This window comes from Atheta coriaria, unplaced genomic scaffold, assembly GCF_025399875.1.
Source record: "Atheta coriaria isolate IRGN ID8LTWV9N9 unplaced genomic scaffold, Caltech_Dcor_3.1 hic_scaffold_42_pilon, whole genome shotgun sequence".
NCBI lineage: Eukaryota > Metazoa > Arthropoda > Insecta > Coleoptera > Staphylinidae > Dalotia > Dalotia coriaria.
This window is the reverse complement of record NW_027045484.1, coordinates 129,429-153,950: the sequence shown is the minus strand read 5'-3', so window position 1 is coordinate 153,950 and position 24,522 is coordinate 129,429. Positions and strand designations below refer to the sequence as shown.

The window sequence follows — 24,522 nt, the reverse complement described above, 5'->3', positions numbered from 1 at the left end:
ACAGCAATAATAATAACAATAGCATCTGTAATTTCGCTTCGTGCGATTGATAGCTCACGTGATTATTGCCTCTACCTCTCTACACAACAACAACAAAGAAAGTCAATCAGATTTCACTCCACGAACAAAACAAAATGGCGGATTTGCATAAAACGCACTGGAAGTTGATTTGCATCCACATCCGCTCAGATATTTACATATTTTCATAATTAATTCACGCACCCGCTGCGCGCACGCCGCCATTTTGTCGCTGGAAAGTCGAGATACTCTTCCGATTTGGTCAACTTGTCATAAACACTCACCGTGTCGCATGCATGCAGTTGATACAAAAATAATCATGGCTGGATTCAATGCACTCGCGCGTTTTGCATGCGGATTTGCATTGAAATTGCTCGCCGCCTGTTTCACACTCGGCAGGCACCACAGGTTAACACGTTAACATAGAATGAGCATTGATCCTGTCACGCCGTCAACCACACAAATATCTTATTCAAGTGAAAATGCGCGCCGCGAGAGGAAATTTGGTATGTATTCAAATATAAGAACAATTGCAATCAGCAGATTTAAGGTTATGACTATCACCATCGTCTAGAAATGGGAGGTTGAAGCATATAGGGAGGTGTGTTTGGTTGTTGGCTCATGTATGATTGTGATGGCATCGATGACTGCTGATAACATGGTGGTCCCAGTGCAGGTGTGCTTGATGGTGGGCAAGACATCATCGACGGATGCTGCATGGTGAAGTATTGCTGATTGTGAACAGGGCTGGGGATCTGATTCTGCAAACTCTGGAAGGGCTCCGGGAAGGTCACCATCATGGGCGGGTAGGGCTGGGCGGCGGTTGGCGGCTGCGTCACACTCGGTTGTTGTGGATAATATCCAAATGGTGGACCACAGCCACTGTAATTATACATGTTTTACCAAGATTTGTTTGAAACGGATTTTCGCACGAGGTAATTTTGTTCGTTTGACAACTGTTGCTTTGTGTCGACATGTTTTTTTTTCTCGCTTGTAGCATAGTGATAGTGAAATAATAAAGTAATGAATGAGAATGAAGGGCGAACAATCAAGAAAGTTAGGTTTATTATTAAAATTTGGACAAACTCTCGACATGTCATTTTGGTTAAAATTTAGTTGGTCCAAGGACGGTCCTGGCCTTGTCCCATCATCTGACCGGAGCCCTGCGGGCCTGGATAGAACACGAAGGATGGCGGTGGCGCTTGGGTCATTTGGGGCATGCCGTAATGCGGTTGCATTTGTTGCATCATCATGGTGCTAGGATCTGGCATGGGTATCGGCATGGGCCCCATTGGACCCATTGAGCTCATCGGCCCCATTGCCGACATGGGCCCCATCGGGGACATGGTCATGCCGCCCATGGGGCGGAATTGATTGACGGTCTGTTGCGGACGCATCATCGGCGGTAAGCTCGGTTGCATCGGCATGATTTGACTCTCGGGGAAAGTCGGCATCATGGCGGGCATTTGGGTCGGGGGGGCCTGGCAGGGAAAGGACCAGGCGTTCTGCGATGGGTTGCCCATTGGGATCTGGTTGCCGGGATACATCTTCGCGGTCGGGTTGGACGGAGGAGGTAAACGGAAATTTTGATAAGCTAGTATTAATGCGAAATTTAACGAGATGCGGAGCGCCGCGTTTTAACGTATAATTTTTTTGTATGACTGAATGTTTAAAACAGTCGCAGTGCTGGGTTGCTAGGGGACGGTCAGTTTCACGGCAGGCACGATTTGTTGTAAATTATTGAGAAAAATGCCTCATTTTATCTAATTAGGTATCTCTTAGGAATATGGAGACCCCCACTACTTTTTGTAGGTTGCTCGCAGGTATTTAACAGCAGCGTGCAGTGCGCAAGTTGAATTTAATGTAAATAACTACATTCTAGCGCCATCTGGGGACAAATCATAGAGTTACACTTAAGTATACTACGCGCAGATGCTTCAGTTCACCCGGACGGTGTTATCATCATTCAAAACACTGATTCACACGAAACATGTTTCAACGAGTTTACCTCTAATCATTAAATGCAAATAAGTGCATCCAAGCGCCATCTTACAGAAAATAAACCAATGAGTGCTTAAAATCCGCGAATAGAAACTAATTACATTGCAAATTTTATTTGGGAAATGTTTTACAGTTTTCTTAAACGCTCGATGATATTTTTCTCCTTCTGGATCAATTACTCAGCGAAATTTGGCATTCGATGCATGTAATGTTTCATAGTTAATCTGCCTTCGACGTCATCTTGCGTTTGTTGCCTGCCGAAGTAGCTCTTGACCGCCAGAGCAAAGATTACCATTATAGCTAGCATAAAGCGGAACCATGTCGGGAAGATGTCCAAAACCCACAACAGATAGCTAACGTATCCAGAACTAGCCATCTTTCCCCAAATACAAGGCAATTTAGCCGGCGCAAAATGAAAATTATCCGCGTGAATAGATGTGAAGCTTAATTATTGATGGATGACATCAAAACACACCGCTGTTTCTCAAATTTGTTTGTTTTGTATTTGCACAGCCTCCTGTTGACACGTACTTTTGTAAACTTTATTAATATTTAACTATAAACATGATACAGAACTCAAATTAGTCAAAACAATTCAAATCTCCGGTCCACGGGCAAAAATCGGCTGCAAAACACGCAGAGCACTCAGTGCTTGTTCAGTAAGCTGGTACCCAGCTAATGCAGTCAAACGAGCATCAGCTTCGATTAACGCTGTTTGATTCTCCGGCGGTAAACGATCGTAAACACGCTGGACTTGCCTGGAAATCAGATCATCGGCGCCATCGGTCACCACATCAGCCAGTAACTGCAAATCATCCACTACTACCAATCGTGTCATATGCCCGAGGGTAACACACGTCTGAATCGCAAGTTTGTCGCGATGTTTATACTCATTCACATCGGAAATGTTCTCGACAGTTACCAATCCGTTGACCAGTGACCGCCAGAGAGGTAAAAAGTTATCACCGAAGCCAACCCGGGTAGTACATGAAGTCACCGCCATGGCGGCATTGATCCGCACCTTGATATTAGTACAATCAGTGAGTATACATCCCAGGACGAAAAATATACGCATGGAGAGACGCACGCCTAGCGCAGGATTGGTTTGGTACACCGCTGGAATCTTCAGCACGTTGCCCAGCGCATAGCAGGCATTCCAGCGCGCTTTCATCAACCCAGCGGAGCGTGCGCACTTCAACAGTGCATCTACACCCTCATACAACTGATTCCGCTGCTGATCATCCACATTGGCATCGTATAACAACTGCAGGAGGTTACCAAGTGCCCGGACTGCATTACACCGGACTTTATCTTGATCCTGACTGCCGGAAATCGCGACGTTGATTACAGGATCAAGCAGTACAGGTGCGGAAAAACCGTCTTCGTCTAAATTACGCTCCTGCATGTTCTGTTGAAGCATAGCATCCGATAGATTTCCCAAACCCCAAGATGCACGCACACGTACCAAAACACTGGTGTCCTTCATAGCACGTACAATGACATCCGAAGCATCGAGCATGTATCCATTGAAGGTACGTACCGTGTTGTACAGGAGCAAGATACCAATTGCTCGCACCGCTGCTGAACGCACAGTTGTATCAGGATCAGCCGCAAGGGAAAGCAGAACAGTAAGGCACACCAATTGTAAATTCGTCGGTAGTAACTCAAAGGTATGGTCACCAACAGCACCAATACAATCAGCAGCACCAGCACGGAGTAACAGATGTTCACTGGACGTGAAATCAGCAACTGGACCTTCCAACAACTTCTGCCAAATGGTTAAGCTCTGATCCAGACACCCGCGTAGCTGGTAATGAGTATTCATAGCATCTCCAAACTGTTGCATTGCTTTGATAGCGTGATGCAACACATCCAAATTGTCCTGGTCAACAAACGCAGCTAGTAATGCTCTACTTACAGACTGGATAAATGGCATGATCAGACTAGTAAAGTACCGCTCGCACATGGCACCGATTATCTGTAAAGATTCAATCTTCACCGGCGCGGGGACATTGTTCTCACCACGTAGATTATAGAAGCATTGATCTATTAACCATGGACGCACACCTACCGCCGGATGATGATCTCTTGTCTGCTCAAACACAGCGTATGCTTCCGCTCCGCCTTCCATGACATTCATCCCGCGTTCATCATGCATTGCGCAGGCTCCATCACCGCCTTCGTTGGAATCCACGAATGCGTCTTCAATCTCCTGGATGGTGTTGTGCGAAAGTAGGCAACCAATTACAGTCAGAGCTCCAACTTGTACGCTGATATCGTTGTGATCTACTAGTTGTTTGACATTACGGACAACTTTAGCGCAGAGACCAGATCCGAGCCATTCGTAATACGTGGCGCGTACAACCAGCGCGGTTGTCTTGAGTAATTGTGTTAGGATAGTATAAGAAGGTTCATTCATACCCAGGCATAAACAATGATGTAGTTGAGTGACAATATTCGCCATGGTGTAGCACCGCGGGATGAAAGAAACTTGTCCAGGCACAGGGCGATGATCAGCGAAGAGCAGCATAGCTTTACCCTCTGTGAGCATTGTCTGTAGACATAAATGCGCGGCAAGGCGACAACTTGTCGATGGATCCTTCAACATGCAAGTGAGTAGATTGTTTCCTGAAGGTGGGACGGTCAGTGTGGTTGTGCTGACGGATTTTGTCTGCATGAAGGAGATGAAGTGCTCACACAGCACTTGTTTATCTATATTCTATTAAAATAAATTTTAATTAAATCAAACTAAATTAAATATTTGTACAAAACTTACATTTAAGATGACTTGTAGCAGATGCAGCGCTTCCAGGCGAACATAACTCTGATACAATACAGTTTTAGACCGTAGAGAATCAAAATCATACAAAGGTTCAGGCCTGGCATCAGTTTCAGGTGGATGAATGTACGGATTGTACGAGGTGCTAGATGGACCGTAGGGAGGACTATGTCCGAATGTAGCAGTCATGCATAACATGTTAGCGTCGCGTTGGGCCAACTCTGGATCAAAGCGACGATCGCGCGGAGTTATATCCGCTTGCGGTAAACGCGAAACATGCCGACGTCTTCTGCCGCGGCATGCGATTTGCAGCCACAGGCGCGGGTGGTACACGCGCTTCTGGCTCAGCTGGTGAGAATGCAATCGGGTGTAATTCCCGGGTGGTAAGAATGGCACACCATTTAATTCATAGGTCATATACGTGCGACAAACGCCTAGTAACATACGCGTGAGCGCATTTGGTGGTAATGGCGATGTGCGAGTTTCTAACAAACGCCGTACACCAGCCAGTGAATACCGCAGGAGTGTTACATGCGAGTAATCATCCTCGATGTAATCCAGCGGTGCTAGAGGTTCGAATCCTTCAGGTAATGGTGGTCCAGACGCGGTGCTATGCCCTGCTAAACGTGTTACAAAGAAAGGAACCAGACAATCCAGTAGAGGTTGTGGAATATCGTCGGATTTATCGCATTTGATGTCTAGGATAGCTTGCATTGCACGTACTAAAGGTACTTCTAGTGTATGACGATGTAATTCGTCAACGCAGTCGCAATAAACCAAAATATGCGGAAAACGCTGGATTAATGCGAAAATCGCTGAGCGTTGATTGTCTACGTGTGGATTACCACGCACCACAGCGTCAATTGCCTGTAGAACTCTTGCATATGGTACCATCCAAGTGTCATCAGTGGTCCCATAGTTAAGAGCACTCAAACACCACTCGATTGCCAGCATCAAAGTGCGCCCTTCCAGTCTAAGACTCTGTTTACGCACTAGTCGTATTATCATCACGGCAGTGCCCTCGATGAGGCCTCCATCGTCAATTGGGATGATGCTACATAGCTGATTAACCAAAAGCTTTGCACGCTGTAAGTAAAATTCTGGTTTATTTTTGCAAACGTCAAATGTATTTTTACTCACGCTCTCTGTGCCGATCAGATGCACGTTGTAATCCAGTTCGTCCAGCTCCAAAGCCAATTACGCACGAACACGAGGTCCACATCGTTGAGGGTGACAAAGGGCGCAGGGGAGGCGAACTTCTGCGCGATCTGCGCGAATTTCTCTTCCATGTTTCACAGCTCCACTTCACGAATGCAATGATCGCGAATTGTTTATCTCTCGGCGTTTGTTTCGACACAGCCTACTAAATGATGGCAGTACTCACCGAAAATGAGTAGTGCTTGTTATCATCTAGTGACTGCTTGAGTCTTCGTCGACTGGTCATGTTAAATTGTTAGATAAATTCACCGGACAAGTCATCGAGTTGTACTCAGAACTGATTCATTTCTACAACCATGTGTTTTCATTCGCTAGATTCGTACACGTAGCGACATCTAGCGGCATTACTACTCATTAGTACCCAAAGTTTCACTTCAAATTTATTTCAATGGAGATGTACGTGATGCAGTATTAAAAAGTTTCGTTTATTTAGACGTTAAAAAAATATGTATCGATACAAGTTGTCTTCACAACTCTGCACATAACATCTCCGCACACGCACGACGCATTCACGCAACCAACTTACGAACTAATAAACCACTAGTGTCCATTTCTAAAAAATCTCTTTATCACAAATTGTAGTAAAACAGAAAATTTGTGTACGTATTACAATTTGCAGCTGGCGCACCGCACGCTTAAGTACAGACGAATTTAGACTCGCGCGGCGCTCGCACAAATCTACGCGAATTAAAACAATGCGGACAATTTGTAAGTGAAACAATAATATTAAAAAAAACACGAGAAATAAAGAGGCGTCCATCAAACGCGAGGATACCTCTAACGTTGGCGAGTTTTACTCTTCCGGCACCTTCCAGTTGAGTGATTTACCAAGCTCATACAACTCGGAGAGGGCGCTGCCGACTCTACCTTCACTCTCCAGCCGTAGGTAACAGCGATACAACTGTAGCGCCGCGCGCTCATCTTCGGTGGAATCATGAGTCTCGGATTGGATTTTCAATCCCAGGAAATGCCAGGCGAGGAAACGCAGTGAAACCATGCGATGGTGAGGTAGATGAAATAAGTTGACAGTGTCGACGACTTGCTCCTGCGGCACCACTAGATTAATCACGCGGAAATCGTTCTTCAGGCCGTGCCCGACGAAGATCACGCCGCTGTCCTGCAGGTAGCGCAGTTTGATGTACGTAGACTTGAGTGTGGTCAGATGCTTCGAGCTGAAGTTAGCGTCGAGGTCACCTGGCTTGATACCGGAGAACTTGGTGAGGTAATCGACGACTTGCTCCTGTGTAGAGATGTAATCATCGATGAACGGGGTACCTTCATTTGGTCCTTGACTAAAATTTCATTAAAAAAAACATAAAATTTATACAATCAACCAAAAAAATTTAATTTTTTACCCTCTGATGCAAGTTATACGCGCGACTGATAAATGCGACGGTTTAATCGTGGACATTTTACCATCGCTGCGTAACTCTGCTTCTTCTTGGTTCAAAGTAACAAACTCAGCGTCCATACCAACCAAATCACCTTTCTTCGGATATTCATGTTCTTCTAACGGAGTAAACGTAATGGCCGCGCTTGTGCCGCGTGTGAACGAACTAACTTGTGTGAAAATATCCTGTAAAACCCAAATTAGACAATTTTTCACTTCAAAAATTTCAACTTTTACTTTGTTCAGACTGTGTCTGACTTGTGTCCGCCCACAGTAGACATCATCAGTGGAGTAGTACAACACACAGGGTGTTTTCCAATCGAAACTAAACCAAGTTGCTTCCTGTGGCGGGACTGGCGTGATACTAAAATCATTAAAGATGTACCACGGGCTTTCCTCCTTACGCGGCCCCTCCGGGTGATAGCTATCGGGCACCTTGATGAGCACAACAAGACTACGCTTCTCAATCGCCGCAGGTTCCGTGATGTAGCACACAATCGCCGTCAGCTGATACTCAACAAAACCGTTTTTATTCCCGGCTGTGGTTGGAGTACCACCGCCTGTATCCTCACCAGCGACCTTTTGCACGATTAAATCATCCTTGATCGCCATGCGTATGCGATGCGGCAGCCAATTATTGCTACAGTATGGATTTGTATGCGGACCGTTCGGTGGCGGGGCAGTGTCACTGTTATGCCGGAATCGGCAGCCGGGCCGTGAGCAATTATCACCATACCGACATGGTTTCGCTGAGGTGACCAACGTCGGCGTGGTCGACCGCGATGAATCGCCATGCGGCGTGGCTTTTGACACTTTCTTATCCATCTGACTCTGCCAGAATGACTTATTCTGCGGGTTGTGCAGGCTGGTGTTGATTGACAACACCTTCGGCAGTGACGACAATCGCCTACATTGCGACGTCGGCGAGAATTTATTGCATCGGTCACACCAGGCGGGTGTGACTTGATCGTAGTTGAGACTACGCTTGAGGATCTGACAGAATGACCAGTAATCGCGGTCGGGTTCACTTGTGGGATAGTTGAGATTGCACGGCATAAGCACGGCTTCTTTACGCACCTCAAACTTACACTTTAGACAAGTATTGATCAACCATTGTTTCATGGCGAATAACTGATGAATTTCAGTGACATCTTCGTTACGATCTTCAGGGGATACGGACCTGCATCTGGATGTCCTGCAGCAGCTGCGGCGGCAGCGGCTGCAGCAGCCGCTGCAGCGCGTTTTGCATGCCCACCGCTTAGTATTGTCGGAAAGTCGATTTCTTTGTAAACAAACGGTTTACGCAGATTCTTACCGTCATCTTTTAGCTTCCGCAGGGTTTCCAGGAGTTCCATGTCCATCTGATGCAGGATAAATCTGTTCCAGCATTGGATAAGCATACCGAGATCCACGCGTTGTTTCGCATCGGCGTGCATATCGCTTAGGATTAATCCAAGCGCGGATGCTTCTGGCACTGTACGAAAAGCGCGCAGGAAATTACTCGGCTGGCAAGGCGTCAGCGTTTGATTGGCGATCATGTGGAAGAGAAAACCGAGCTCGCACGATAAGCAGAACTCTTTCTGGCAGATATGTGAGAGGAGCGTGGCACGCAGCGGCTCAATATAATACAAAACCTGCAAAATATCACAAAAACTTGAAATTTAACATTTTTACTTATTTTAAGCACCGTACCTGTATCATAGCGTTACAGTATGCGTTTGGCAGGATGGCTTCAAGACCAGCGAACTCAGTTTTGTTGTACATGTCGAACTGGAAGTCCTCGACGCCCAGTTTATTGTACTTCAACTCGACGCGCCGATACCGCTTGGGAATGGCGACGAACACGCCAGTCTCATCAGCGGCCGCCATCTTGGTATGAATACGCTCGGCGTAGCTCTTCTTCTGCTTGGGTATGGCGCCGCCATTGCTGTTCTCGAGGTTGTACGTTACCTAACAGAAAGTTAGTGTGAGAGGCGGAGGGCGCGGTGAGCGCAACCAAGTATTGCCTAACAAATATTTATTCTCGACGAATAACAACAAAACAAAAGTAAATTCATATAATACTGAATGTGATATCAAAAAAAAGAAAAGAGATTCTCCTGGAGATTGGTTGGAAGATGCTCCCTAATAGAAAAATACTGAAGATAAAGTATGTAGAAGTCTATTTCTCACTTGATTGCGGCGCGTCTCCTTTGGGTTGGGTGCGTAGCCAATCGGACCCTGCATTTTCATCGTGCGAAGAATTTCTGGATCTATTGCCGGACTGCGTCTAAAGTATCACATTTAATATTAATTTTGGGGTTTAGAATGAATTTCTACGTACCTATAACAATTCTCCATTAAATTCTGTGGCCAATCAGAAGCCAAAGGCGCATCATCTCTGATTGGCATAGGAATCGACGAAAATGGCGCCTCGTATTCATTCACCGACATGTTTATCATCGGTGCGATGACATCCGCATGCTCGGTGAGTCGTGAGTAAGTATTGAACACAGCCCGCGGTTGTGATCCAAAGAGATGAATCGATCCAGTGCTGTCACCGAACGCCAAAGACTGACTGGATGTGCTTATATCAAACGACAAACACATCGCGCCCGGGTTTTCCATCTGCACGAGACACAAACGGGGCTCAGTGAATGCAACAGTATCAAGCAGTTGTAATTGTCCAGCAGCCGAGACCACAGCAAGCCGAGAGGATCCCAACGGCAGGAAACGCAAATACATTGGATCCACCACAGTCTGGATGGGATTCACCGCTCGCATCATCCGTAAATCATACACGCGCAGAAATCGGTCGACGTTGAGCAGTCCCTGGCGGTTGCTGAAGCCGCAAGTGACTAGCAGATTGCCCTGCACGTCGAAATCGCTCAGGTTGCCGCTGTGGGTGTCGAGCGTGTGCTCAATGTTCATTGTGTTCGGATCGCGTAGGTCAATACGGCCCAGCGCATTGCCAGCGCACACGAAACGACAATGAGCTCGCAACATTGCACAGCCAGCTTCACCTACTTCAATCTAAGTAAAAAAAAAGAAGAAAAATCAATTAAACAGCGAAAAATGAATTTTTTTTTAAATTTCATACCAGTTTTGTCTCTTGGCCAACCCCTATATTATAATCGATGAGTTTGTCTTGATGTCCAGCGAGTAACAGACGTGTCGGGGACATTTGCAGCATACACTGCATCTCAGTTAGATTATCAGAGCTAAAAATTTCAATCACTCCACTATTAATTTTGCGTGACAAAAGAATTGGCAGTAAAATCAACTGTCAAATGTGTTTATATCAACAAACAAATATAAATATTCGATAGAATAAGTCATGCATTAAATAAATGAAGCATAAACATGACTTTTAAATGCTTTTTTTCATGCATGATTGATTTGTAAACAAAAACATGTCATGTTTTGTGAATCATTGTTAGAAACAAACTTTTAAAACACTAAAAACACTTACGTATGTGAAAATATCGGTATACCCCGCCGTAACTGGTATCTGAGTAGACTTCCAGACAAAATCAGCACACCATGATCCAATGCAAGGATCTGTCGAATGTCTTGACTTGGATGCACTTGAAACGAAGTGTATTTCTGAAGGTGTGATGTGTAATAGCTGGTGATATGCCCCTAGGAGAATCTCAACGTTAATCTGCGCGTTATTTCTGTGAGGAAATCATTCATACTCCCTGATTGCCCATCCAGAGGAGTTCTTCGTGCTGGTCAAAAGCCAATGCACACACACCAAATCGCTCACCGCCGTCGGCGAGGATGCACTCCATCTGGACATACTCGTTGTTAATGCCCGTCATGCACTCGGCACCCTCGGGCTGCCCGACCATCGCCAGCTAGAGAAAAAAACAAGCAAATTTTCGATTGTACTCAATGTTATTGAGTGTGTTGAGGTTAAAACTGTGTCGCGATTGGAAAACAATCGCTGGTACTTACACCGCTTTGATCGAAATACATTTCGTGTGGCAAACGTACTCAATCCCCCGATGTTTAAGGTGTTTGGGGGCTCATCGAAGCCGCACGTGCTGACCGCGAGCCGCCGATCCGTCGCCGACCAGCGCTGGTGATCGAATGAAGGCGAATCAAACGGACAGCAGCCGACCAGCACCAACCGAGGGAGGAATTGGCGCGCTAAAATACTGTTGACTCATCAATGCCCTAAATTCGAGCGTGTGCGAAACTGCAAAATACGCTTACCTGATCGAATCAGCCGAAAGAAACGCACGGTGAATTTCGGATTCGCACCGAATTCAACTTGATGCGGTTTATACACTACACCTGTTTGCACTTGCAATGTTTGTAATCACACGCACGTGCGTACAGCAAGCAAGTTAATTGAGCATGCATTAAAAGCGTCGAATTCTATTTTATCTGTCATGTGAGTTGAGAATTACAGTCGATGACATACCTTGTTTGATTGTTGTTGAAACAATTTGCGAAACTTTCGTAAACAAATTTGATGTGAGGTGCGCGAGTCGTGCGCGCTGCGAAGCAATAGTTCCAATTTTCGATACGCAAACATGAAGATGGCGCGGTTGTAAACAAACCGCTTGATTTTGTTGTGTTTCCGGCCAGTGCACCGCACACTTTGCGCATAGTTTCGCTGTCATGGGTTACTGTGATGAGTTTATTACTTGTGATTCATTTATTAACATAAATGCAGCTGAACCGTGCAACAGCAGATGAACAACTAACTGTAAGTACTAAACTTTTGTTTCTTATACTTTTTTCTGCTTATTTGTGTTGTTTTATTATGAAATTGTTGAAAATTTACTTGATAACTGTTCGGCGCCATTTCCTGTGGAGTTTTTTTTTTGATTTTACTGAGCTTTTGATTAATATTTTGATGTTTAACAAAGTATAATTTACTTTGTGCGTATTATTATTCGTTATTACGATGAGTATTCTCGGTTTTGTAGTGTTTTGCATTGTTTTGCATAGTTTGCAACGCTTGCGAAAAGTTTGCAGCTGCGTTAACCTGTAAAAGAAAAACATGCGCAGATGCATTAAATCTGCAACGTGTTTTGCTGTGTTTACAATCGTTTGATTTTGTTGATTTTAATTAATAACAAAGGAATTTTACTGAGTTTAACTTGTATGAATCGTGGCACGGCATAAATTTAATGTTTTCTGCGTGCGTTTTCCTCGATGATTAAAGTTTGACCATTTGAAGTCTTTGACAGTTCATTTTGTTGATGAGGACACTTTCAGTGAACTTAAAAGGCTGTTTTGTTCATTTTTTGCTCTTTTTATTCTTTTGTTGGTCCAGAGGATGCAATTCCTGTTTATTGATTGAACGCAAAGTGCACTTTCCTCCCTGGGGGCAGATATCTTACCTGTTTTGTAAGCATTCTCAATATCCTGCTTCTATTTGACCCATAGTAAAGCGTAGGTCCGAAATTTTTCCTCTTTTGGGAATTGAACTTACACCTGCTGCGTACCAAGCAGTTCCTATAAACAATAGACCATACTCTGCCTTCTCTTTTGGTACATACAATACCAACACTTAAATTATACTCTTCTCTCCTTTAAAAATGGCCGCGCGTCTTGAATCCAAAGGACTATCACTTTGAGATCAATTACAAGGACACAGAACACTCCTTTGGTGTTAAAAATGAGTAAGATCCCTAGAATAGATAGAAATTGATGAAAAGGGAAGAGAAACTTGATTCTGTAGATAAAAACTTCCAACTACAAGCAAAGGATCAAAGGAGATGAATGAAGGAGAATTGAATGTGGTCATTTCGACCAATGACGCAATGGCGTTTTCCTTGACATACACTTTATATTGAAATATGTTCTTTATAACCTAACATTTTCAAATAATCTGTTTCCGTCGCCTGCAATTCCATCGTTTTTTGTTTTTATATGCTTAATTTAATATTATCATGAAGACTGCATTGTTAATTTATTTCTCACCCTTTTCGCGCTGCGCCAGTGCATGCCGCCAACGGCGAATAGGAATATCGTTTCATTTCTCTCTCTTATTTCTCTTATTATTTCTTATTTTTTTTTTGCGTTTTTGGTTTAGTGTTTCTTTTAGTGTAGCGTTCCACCTTTTGCACGTTCCGTATATGAAAGCTTAATAAAGTTTTTACTCTGTTTAGTTTATTCTCAATTTTTTTTTTTCACTTTTTGCCGTCAATATAGACATTTATTTTATTCTTTAAAATATCCTCTCATATATTCGCCTCTGTGTTAGTTTTCTCTTGTTCACAAATTTTTATAGTTTGTTCGTTTACTCTGGTTTCGGTTATCTCCATTCTGCTAAGGCATCTAAAAAATTCTGTACGCAGATCGAATGCAATAATTGAATCAACATTACAACCATTTGTTCGCGTCGCCGCCGACTGGGTAGGTCCAGGGGTTGGGTGTGCGAATGACTTGTGATCGTGTATTTTACCGCCGCCGCCGCCCCCCAGACGCTCAGCCAGCGGCTAATTCAGTGAATGCAAAATCGAGAACGAGCACGAGAAACGCTCAAGCAAAAACTCGCATACGTCATATGTAACTCTCCGAAGTAAAAAAGCAATTTAATATAAATCAGTTGTACATTATAAACTTACGATAATTTTATAATTAGAAAAATTAACTAGGCACACTAGGTCAACATTATAATAAATAGCAAATAGTTAATTTATTTCGTTCTCTATTTACGTTTACTTTTACTCAAATTTTTGTAGGTTTTTTTTTTGTTCTTTGTGTGTATAGTTTTATTGGTTTTTTTTTTAGTTTGATGGTGGGCGCTGCCACGCTTCTTGTTCGCACACACAAGAATACACTGAAGTAATCAGCAATCTTTTTCATTACACTGCGTCGTATTCAACCTTAGCACACACCAAACTGATTTTGGTCGTTTATACTCATAGATTGGTTGCTTTGGTTACCACTAACGCATCTTAGAAAATAAATAAATACTGTTTTCGTTGTGCCACCGACAATCTACATCTGCAATCATTTTCTGAACGAGATGATTCGGCTTCCTGCCGCCTCGCGATTACAAAACGTAACGAAACAAACCACAAGGACGGTCAATAATTTGTATAAAGTAGTCAACGTGATTTTTCTTCATTTTCTTCAATTTTTTCTTCTTTCTTACTTAAACAGAACAAATTTTTAGTAGGCGTGTGTTTTATGTGTGAATCCTCGAATGCACACTTAAGCCGCATCTTTGATAGTTGATTGTACGAATTCAAAATTCGGTTGACTACTCGTGTTTGTGTGTTTTTTCTTCGTCTTCATCATCGCCAAATCAAACTCATAATTGTTGATATGTGCCATCACAATCGAGTAAACCGGAAAAAAATTCATCTCATCATATTTACCTAGTAATTATTATCTATTATTTATTAGAACACGACGATTGTTCTCATATTCCTTCAATTTTTGCTCTCGCTTCTCTTTTTGTTTACTTATTTAAAGCATAGATTTCTCTTTTAGTAGTTTTATTATTCGCTAATTTGCTTCTTACGTCTTACGTTTTTTTTTTTTGACATTGTTTATTTATAATTATACTTTGTACTAACAACTGTTTAATTTAATGTGTAACATTATATAAATTATTTACGGCTCTTTCCCTTGCATTGCTCGCATTTGTCACACTCGCTCGCCTCTCTCGCTTCAGCGTCTGCGCACATCTCTTCACTAACAATAACAACAAATATAACATTGAGTAGTTTTCTTCTTTGTACGCGTATAATTAATTATTGTATCTCATTTGATTATTTAATTATACAGTTATAAACGTTTACGTGTCTGGTTTGCTTCTAGCCAGCGGTGTATGCGCATAATGAGAGACGACTTCGGTGGCACCACTCAAACTGTCCACAGTTACTTTTCGTTTCTGTTTTTGTTTCTGCGTTCGTTTAGCGCACAGATTTGTTCGTTTATGGATGAGAGTGCAGGTGTCGCGGGCGCGAGGCGTGGAAACAGCGCATGCGCGACGATTGCGACGCTGGAAGTGATTGTTTCGTTTGATTTTTGTTGAATTTGTTGTTTGCGTCGGGTGGTGAGGATATGTCCGATCGACTCGCGCGCAATCGTCGCTTGTGCGCGTTCCGCACGCCTCTCGCCATCGTCGCGGTGCACCTGCGGTCGGCGTCGAGATGCTGCTGCTTAAATAAATATCGCGATCGAGAACTACTGCCCGAGCTGCAGCGGGCTGAGCACGATGCCGCTGTGATGCGCCTCGGGCTCGCGGCGCGGCTCCACGACGATGATGGCGTCGTCGCCGGCCGTGGACGTGGAGGCGGCGAGATTAGCAGGCGCGCGGCCGCGCGTATGCTTCGACTCCTTCGGCCGGCACTCGATCTCGATGACCGTCTCCGACTCGTAGCTGGAGATGCTCTGCAGGTCATAGACGGCCGCGTCGAGATGGTCCAGCTCGATGAGCGAGTCGACGCGCGGCGGGCCGGCGCCGTCGTCGTCGTCGTCCGGCACCGTGATGATCGGTATGAGCGTCTTTGTGTCCGCGTCCGCGTTCACTGGCGCCAGCATTGGCGCGCGCTCCGCGTCCTGGAAGTCGGCGGCGCTGGTGCCCGGCACTGGGTGGCCCGCGCCGCCCGTCACGATGGACACTTTCTTTTTATGCTTCTCGAACGAGGTCGAGGCGTGCGTAGTCCTCGGATGGCATGCGTCCGCCGAGCGGTCGCGCGTCAGCGGGCAGCGGCTCGCGGATCCACCGTGATGGTGGTGCGGGTGCGGATGCGCGCCGCCCCCGCCGCCGTGCGGGCACACGTTTTTGAGGCGCGCCTTCTTGCGGCCGCGCAGACACGTCGACGGGCACGCACAGAGCAGCACGCGCACCAGGCAGCAGAGTAAGCCGCACGCGACCAGCGTGGGACCGATCAGCCGCAGCTCCAGCGTTTTGAAGCCCTTCTCGCCGGTGCCGACGAAGAAGATGACCGCGCCGATGGCGACCGTGCCGAGCCCGACGTAGAGCAGTGCATTGGCCGCCGCGCTCTGGTGATACACGTCGAAGAAGTCTTCCTCTTCGCTGCTCCCGCCATATGTCGTGTCGTGGATCTACCAACCAGTCAAAAATCACCACAAAAAAAATTTAATTTCTATTTTATAAAAAATTTTAAACTTTAGACTCACCCGATTTCTTTTCATCCATCTGTGATGCGCCTCGTTCTGCTTGAGGCGATGCTGTCGCGCTTCGTCCGAGAGGGAGCAGCGTCTCCCCCGTTCCCGTTCTTGCCATGCTGCCCGACCCTGCGAGCACTGCGGGCACACAAAAACAAATTAATCATCTCAACAGGTCCGCGCCACATTCGTCAATCTACGAAACAATTCGACGCGCAGCGAAACTTTCCCGTTGCGGAAAGTGCCAAGTCTGCCTACAACGAATTAATCATCTCAACAAGTGCGAAGTGAGAGCGAGCGGAACAAACAACCGCATTTCAGCCCCCCTCGCCGGTCTTAATACACTCAATCGAATTATGAAGACAGAGAAACAACTGCACACGATTTATCAATCTCGCGTGCGAAAAACGACGGCCCGCGACTTAGAGGTCGCATAAATAACTCCCCAATCGATATCGCCGTGTTCACGTGTCATCATTGCGCGCCATCCAATTGGAAAAATTGCTTTAAATTATTGCTGCAACAAATTGCTACCTCTCGACACCCGAGACGGCATAAACACGTTATCTAGGGCATTAGATTACAATTGTCTGGATGAGTTGTAAAATGCGCGAACTTCCGTGAACAAAAGCGCAGCGTTCCGGTGGAAATGATTATATCTAGCCGCCCCCGGCGGCTGTTTGTGAGACAAAGCTATGCAAATAGCCTGTGCGCCGCGCGGAACGGATGCACGTGCGGCCCGCCGCTGAAAATCGATGAACGAATTATGCACGTCAAATACCTAATAATCAGTCCGGGCCTGTCGCGTGTTGTAATGAAGCATTGATGAGTTGGCGCGGGGATTTCCTATTTCACAGCGAACAAAGTCAACAATAACAATAATGTTTGTTATTCTGGATTTTGGTAGAAATCGCGCGTTGGAAATACATTTTCCCGCGAAAGGTAAATATCGCTTAGATTTCTGAGTAAACATCTCTCGGACACAAGATGGCTGACCTCCCGCGCGCGCCCGTCCCGGATAAGACGGATCGATCATATTTCGCGCTGTCGTTCGGAAATGTCGCAATTCCGATTCAACAAGTCCGCGCGCGCGAGCAAAAACAACAAAGCGTACACGTTTTCCGGCAGCGAGCGCGCGCGCGCGCTTCTGTCAATATCACCACTGTTACACTGTACAAGATTTACTTTGATATCGAAACGCAGTGTAACGTTTTGTTTGCCCCGGCTTTTTCCAACCACGCGGTCGCGCTTTGTTTGCCAGTCGATGAAAAATCCCGAATGGGATTATCTCCGATTGGAAATACGCACGCAATCGCTCAATTAACAAGACGACTACACTGAAATCTACTTTGCCCGGAGATATCTGCGTGGAGTTTCGTGATTAATGAGCGCCGAGCTCAACAGGTAACACTCGATGCGAGATTCTAGGCCAGAAGTGCATCATACGCATCGAGAATAAAGAAAAATTTCTAATCGAAATAAGTCCACAGTCCCACAACAATTTCTGCGTTTGAAGAGGCAATTTATTACATATACGGCGCGCTGGGACAAGTCGCCGGTCGGTGGGTCAGTCAGATCGGGGATCGATTCGTGAATGGCGGAGGCGCCTGCATCGGCCGAGCGTCGCGACGCGTTTAAAAACGCATTAGCGCTCTCGTAAACACGCTCGCACTGTTGTCCTACCTTGTTGGCGCTGCTACTGCTATAGGGGAGGGGGTTGGAGGGTGGTGGCGGCATGCGAGTGGCACGCCATGACCTGATTTCGACGCCGGGAGTTGCAGGACAATTCTGATCAAAAAGTTATTACAAACATGCCATCAATAATAATTGAAGTTTAAGTATCCGTTTAACTCGAACTACTTCACAACCAGGCCCTGCGTGGCCTGCTTCTGCGTCTGCTTGCCAACTGACAGATTGTAATTAAGTGGCAGCGGCGAGGGTTCAACAACATGCGCTGCAAAATGCAAACAAGAAAAAACGAAAAAAAATCGCTCGGCGCAATTTACGTGATGACACACTGGTGGTGGAGGCGCCGGGCCGTGTCGTGTGATGCCATTACCTAATACAGCAGGTAGGTTTGGCGGGTTGAAGAATGAGGGTTAGTCACACCAGTTACGCTCGTATCGCGCAATTAATCTTCGCTCGGCCGCACCGCACCTACACCGCGTGTCTTTGACACAGATGTCCGGCGAAAAATCGCCGGCGAGCGTATGTTGCGCTTTGTTCATCCACATTGCTTTTTTGCCTTGGCGCTCGACATTGTCGCAGATTAGGACACTGGCGGGACACATGCGAGCTCCACTTTAAATGCGCCGCTTTAATTTAAATGTCGCGCTCGCATGCGGCGATGCAGTCACGACAAACACGAGTTTGATCGACCCGCCCGCGGCGCCCGAAATGTCAATTGTCACGTGAGGTCGTCCTTTTTTTATGGATTGAATCGGACACTCTCCGAAATTTCAACGAAATGTAATGTTTTCCACATAAACACACACGCAAAACGCGATTACATTGACTTTCCACGGAATTTTTAAATTAATTTCAAACTTCTGGTGGTTTTAAATTATAAATAACCGGTAGTTTTATGAAAAAAAAAGTTTTTACGTAATTAATATGCGCAGAGAGACAAATACACTTATTTCGCACACGAATTTTTTACAACTTTTGTTAATTAATAACGCCTCGCGAAAACATTCAACTGCTTGGTAATTATATTAAAACTTTGTTTATATTTAATGAATCACTTTTAAAGTGCAAATTAAACCACCTGTTTAAAACATGCATTACGTTTGCGTTGTTAAAATCAGTTAAATTTGAATTTGCGATGTGGTTTGGTGGTTATTTTGAGGGTGAGGCCCCGTGTACATACCATGAACCCCGAAGGGAACTGCGGGAAGGGCTCGATCTCCCTGGTGGCGACGTGGCTGGGCAGGTCCGCTCGCCGCCTCTTCTTGCGAAGACGCTGCTTCTCCCTGATGAGTAGCGCCGCTTGCATGCCTGCGGATGCCGCGGTGCTCATCCAACGCGCATCGTCGTCTCCGGCCGCGCGAGCACACTAGCTGCCGCCGACGGTGGCGGGTGGCGGCAAAATTAACAACACGCGGCGAGCTGAGTATTCGTGTCTTTCGTGAAAACACGCGCGACGCGCGTTGTTTTTTACATTCTTCGGGAAAAAACGGTCGCGCGCGCTCGGACACCGCACGCTATGCGCGCGTGTGTGGGACGGGGGGCGGCGGGGAACAGTCTTCAGCCGGTCGTCATATTCGACACATTGTCGTCGCGTTCGCGATTAGAGATTTAGCGATTCGTCGTCGATGGTCGTGTTTAGTTGTTTATATTTAAATGTTCATCAAATATATATTTATATAGTATACGCGTGTATAATAGAGAAATATATTTCTATATATTCATATATATGTTAGATATATAGTGTATATAATTTAAGAAAATTGTGTATAATGTATAATTTCATATTTTAAACTCTTTGTGTATATGTAAAAAGCGAAGGCAGATTTTTTCATTTTGTTTCTTTTTTTGTGTTTGTTGTTTTTTTGTCTAACGTTTAATTTGTTTCTCTCTAGTAGTTTTGATTCGATCACTTCGATGCCGTGAGAAGTGCGAGCACAGCGTGCCCTAAGTGTGGCTCAAAAGATATCCAAAGAATAAAGATCAAAGAGATATACGCGCGTGATTTTTTTGGTTTGTCAAGCTTACAACCTTGCGATACTTGCGGCAAACTTGTTGCGGTTCGGTTTGATATGTGCTGAGAGTACTTAGCTCCGGTGTGTGTTCATGTATTATTGTACTGGTCCCTAGGTGGGTAGTCGTGGCGCGACCGCATGCCCGCGGTTGTGCTGCTGCTGGTCGTCTCGGCGATGTCGTCTTCGGCTCTTATCCCGGGTCGAAGCTGCTCTTCATGGTGGTGGTGGTACGTGCGCGGCCTCGGCAGCCGCCACCGCGTGCATTCGAGTGCGCCGCTCGCTCGAAACTGCGCTCCGCTGCGAACCGCGCGTCCGGCCGCGATCGTGATTCATCGAAGCGCGCGCGGTCCGACGAGCATTTCGGTCTCTTGCTGTCACCGGCTGCAAGAGAGAAATCGATAGGGGTGGTGGTGGTTCGAAAGCGAAACCGCGCACAGCAGCATTCGCACGGGGCCACCACACACACGCTTTCTTTCTTCACCGCTGCTTTCTTGTGAGGCGGGTGAACCAGTTAGCAATTACACAATGCGCTTAATCAATGTGCGAGGACGCTTAGCGTTTTGTTTTCCGCCCGCGGCCGCCACACGCATGTGGGGAATAATATTCTTTTCAACTGGGCGCGCAGTGCTATGCGGTCTCGGCCGCCACAACAACACACCATTTCGAATCAATATTAATGTATGTATTCGACATCCACTCTTGTTGATTTACTCGAATAATCAGCCGCCACGGTTTTGGGTCAGCTTTCAACACCAAATTTTAGCCACAATGGCGCCGCCACCGGCCACCACCGCAAATGAGGAAGTGGGCGCGACGGAATTACATACAATATTATCATTTTAAGCATTTTCGACTTTCACCTTTAAAACCCCGTTTTTCACGGTTTTAGACACAAAAACTTTAGCCATGGCTGTGACTAAAGTATTTTAGTCATGGGGTACATTTATAACTTTAAAATTTCCAGTAGTGTGCAAATGAACTTCGAAGTTTTAAAATACAAAAATTTCAACGTGAAAATAAAGTGAAATTAGAAATAATAGCTTAAGCATCACGTGGTTAAACGTAGTTAAAGTGCCACTTTGCGCACTTGACGCTTAATACACTATTAAAACATAATTTTTAATATTTTTCTACTTTCACCTTTGAAACGCCAGTTTTCCTCGGTTTTAAGACATAAAATGCGATATTTTAAACATCGACAGCCAAGACCGTGACTAAAGTACTTTAGTCACCGGGTCGATTTATAACCTACATTCTCCAGTAGTGTACAAACGAATTTCGAAGTTTTAAGATACAAAAACTCAACTACAACAACCTCCAACGATTGATTCAATCAATCTCGTGACAAAAGTGCCATTTAGCGCACTTGATACTCAAAATATTTATTACAACAAAAGTGAAATTTTATTTCGAAATAAATTCCAGTGCTGCAAATGTCACCGCAATGACATTTTTCATACCAAGATGTACGCGAGTAGTGCTAGTTGGCGTGCCGTAATGACGCCCGCCCCGGCGCTCGGCTTTTCGTTTCGTTAAGTGCGATGCGAGACCACCGCCATCGCAGCGGCGTTTAATTAGATATACGCCGGATAACGCTGAATTCGCCCCGGCGACGTACTTGACCTTTGCTGCTCGTTGTTTTCGCACTGTTTTACATCACAATATAAAAGCGGGCGTAATGGCCAGGCATGATATTTGTGTATGTACGCATCGCCACCGCCGACGTCAACGCGATGAGAATCGGCGCATGTTCATAAACATGCAAGCACATGCAATAAAAACACCGAATGCATGGCAGACAAGGAAAACACCGTGTGCGGTGGAACGTCGAAATTGTCCAAAAATGATATGATCATACACCGCGGCCGGAAACGCCATGTTCGTGTTTTCCGCGGCGTGTAATTAACTCGAGGGGTGGCTCATTTTTTCCTCCACCGTGGGCGGGAAAAACAGGGCGAGCCATTTCGCGGCGTGTGTAAGTAGCGGCGATCGCCATTCAGGCATTGAGCAGGAAATGAAATGCTGCGGAGTGACGACTGGCGGCGCGGAAAGTTCGCGCTCGTTAGCGCGATCGATTGCGCGTCGCGACGGCTTCATCGTGACTCGTAAAGTCTTATCAATGCGCACCGAAATTCTTCGGAACATACAATGCCCGCCAGTGACCATAAAAGTGTGTTTCGCGAGCAGCAGCAGCTCGCTGAGCGTGTAAGTAATGTCGAGGACAAACAGCGTTTTTCCATTTTCAGGCGGGCCGGTGGTATTGATTTCGAGTTTGGACGTTTGCGATGAATCGGTGCGGAATCGTGGCAATCGCAAAAGTTCTCCGCGTGTGATACACACCAAACCCCGCCGCCGAAAAATGCCAGCGATAGCAACTTTTACGATGCTTTGTTCCGAAACGCAGCGCACCGAAACTGAATTCATCACATTCCAGCGCACAGAAATGTTTTTCATTTTCTTCCACATCGCTGGCCACACAGAAAAACTAATACACATACGATTGCATTAATTAAAGAATACGCGGAATACCATTCTGTGTCTACGCTGCGCGCGAGGAGAGAGCGCCTCATAAATTATAATTAACAGCGCCACAGCGCGATTACACCTTTCATCCCCTTTTCACGGCGAGAGAAACAGCCAAACAGCAATTTGCCGCGTGTAATCCCGGGCGCGTTCATATGTGATGCGCATAATATACTAATTAGCGCCGAGCGGAAAAATAACCCACGCTGTCTGATTGCCCGACAAGGGTTGAATAAAGTATGACAGAGTGGTTGAAATGCTTGGAATTGTTGGAACACTTACGACCTCTAAACTACTTGTCATGCATGGTGTGCTACTTGGGTTGGTATAATACCTCGGAGAAAGGATAATCCAGGCTGCCGAAGACGTCGTACTCGGTGTAGAAGCCCGGATCGTGGTGGTCCCACGTCTTCTCCTTGATCTCGAAGTTGCACATGTGATTACATCGGTCCAGCACGCCCTTCTCACCATCCTTCTCTTCTTCCACCTGCCGCACGAAGCTACACCGCCGCTCGAGGGATTTATCACCCTCCGGGATGAGGATCTGCGGCAGCTGGTGGCTGACGACCGAGGGCGAACGTGGTGTGGCGGCCGCTGCCGCCGCCGCCGCCGCCGCAGCAGCAGCAGCAGCTGGACCATGCGAATGATGAAGCGCATGACTATGGCAATGACCATGCGATGGATGCACCGGCAGGCAGATCGAGGGGCTCTCCCTAATACGCGCTCTCGGTTCTTTCAGATGATAATTGGAGGTGCTGTGGCGGCGGTCACCAGTCGCGAGCGCCGCCGGCGGTTTGAGCGCGTTGCGTTCAACGCGCGACAGCCGCGGCACCTGCTCGTCGGTATAGTTATGGAACTGTCCCTTCTGCGGCGGCTTCGGCAGGATATCGCTGGCCTTGGACGCCTTCTGCGCGGCGGCCTTCTTGTTCTGCCGCTGCCGCTGGCGCGCCTGCCGACTGGCGAGGCTCGCGCCCCCGGCCGCCGCGTACATTGCACTCGACTCACTCCTCTGCCCTTTGTCCGCCCAGCATTGCGGGTGCGACCCCCAGCCCTGATATCATCCGCGCCGCCCGGCTGCCTACGCCACCGAATTGTGCGCGAATTCTTCTTCGATAAAAAACGATTGTGTATCTCTACGTGTCCAACAGCTGAGCCGTTGGCTGCGCTTGTAAAACCTATCAAACATCCATGCGTAAAAAAATAGAACGCACAATTACGAGTATCATATAATTCATAAGAGTATATATATATAGTTTCACAAAGATAAGTTTGCTTCTAGTTTCTGGTTTGCTCTTTGTTTATTACCCGCTTTGCCCGTGGTGTCTCGTGTGTTGTCGTATCTGGAGGTAACTCGGAAGGGGGGAAAACATTAAACAACAATGATTGTACCGCGTTTATGCTTCGTTTTGCACAACCGATTGCTCGACCCGAACGCGCAGTTAGGCCTACGTGCTGCCATCGTCTCGGCGCTGATATAACTTAATATTGTCATTGGTTATGTTGGGTAAGTACGCGGCGTCTGCGCGCTAGTCACCTCACATGTGTGTGTGTGTTGCGTGTGTTGCGTATGTGTGTTGGGTGTAAAATTATCTCGTATTAAAATCACTCTACCATAGACGACAAGACAGTTAAGTAATAATTTCTCATATAGTTGTATATGTATAATATATCAGCGTAGTAAGTACGAGTTCAACCGAAAATATACCCTCTCTCTCGTGGTGTGCAGGAAGCAAAACTGTTTTCCTGTGTATATTTTATGTATAATTCCTTGTTCGCGCGCGGCGCACGCCACCTCTCTGCTC

The 24,522-nt window shown here is 46.1% G+C and overlaps 3 protein-coding genes across 3 annotated transcripts; all 3 read right to left on the bottom strand.

Moving 5' to 3' along the window:
- Positions 1 to 2,497: 2,497 nt before the first annotated feature.
- Positions 2,498 to 6,297, bottom strand: LOC135802630 (HEAT repeat-containing protein 6-like). Its single transcript, XM_065316240.1, has 3 exons — positions 5,939 to 6,297; positions 4,796 to 5,884; positions 2,498 to 4,738 (listed from the first exon to the last, which is right to left on the bottom strand). Exons 2-3 carry the CDS (start codon positions 5,804 to 5,806, stop codon positions 2,615 to 2,617), a joined length of 3,135 nt encoding a protein of 1,044 aa, XP_065172312.1. The 5' UTR covers positions 5,807 to 5,884; positions 5,939 to 6,297; the 3' UTR covers positions 2,498 to 2,614.
- A 123-nt stretch (positions 6,298 to 6,420) lies between these two features.
- LOC135802639 (PAN2-PAN3 deadenylation complex catalytic subunit PAN2-like) lies at positions 6,421 to 11,783 on the bottom strand. The gene is made up of 12 exons (XM_065316250.1): positions 11,607 to 11,783; positions 11,346 to 11,548; positions 11,084 to 11,245; positions 10,858 to 11,027; positions 10,486 to 10,606; positions 9,730 to 10,418; positions 9,579 to 9,675; positions 9,099 to 9,356; positions 8,611 to 9,040; positions 7,644 to 8,578; positions 7,372 to 7,592; positions 6,421 to 7,308 (listed from the first exon to the last, which is right to left on the bottom strand). The coding sequence occupies exons 2-12, from the start codon at positions 11,364 to 11,366 to the stop codon at positions 6,810 to 6,812; spliced, it is 3,603 nt and encodes a 1,200-aa protein (XP_065172322.1). The 5' UTR covers positions 11,367 to 11,548; positions 11,607 to 11,783; the 3' UTR covers positions 6,421 to 6,809.
- Positions 11,784 to 13,174: 1,391 nt separating this feature from the next.
- LOC135802634 (uncharacterized) lies at positions 13,175 to 24,459 on the bottom strand. The gene is made up of 3 exons (XM_065316243.1): positions 23,055 to 24,459; positions 16,509 to 16,634; positions 13,175 to 16,433 (listed from the first exon to the last, which is right to left on the bottom strand). The coding sequence occupies exons 1-3, from the start codon at positions 23,709 to 23,711 to the stop codon at positions 15,549 to 15,551; spliced, it is 1,668 nt and encodes a 555-aa protein (XP_065172315.1). The 5' UTR covers positions 23,712 to 24,459; the 3' UTR covers positions 13,175 to 15,548.
- Positions 24,460 to 24,522: the final 63 nt, after the last annotated feature.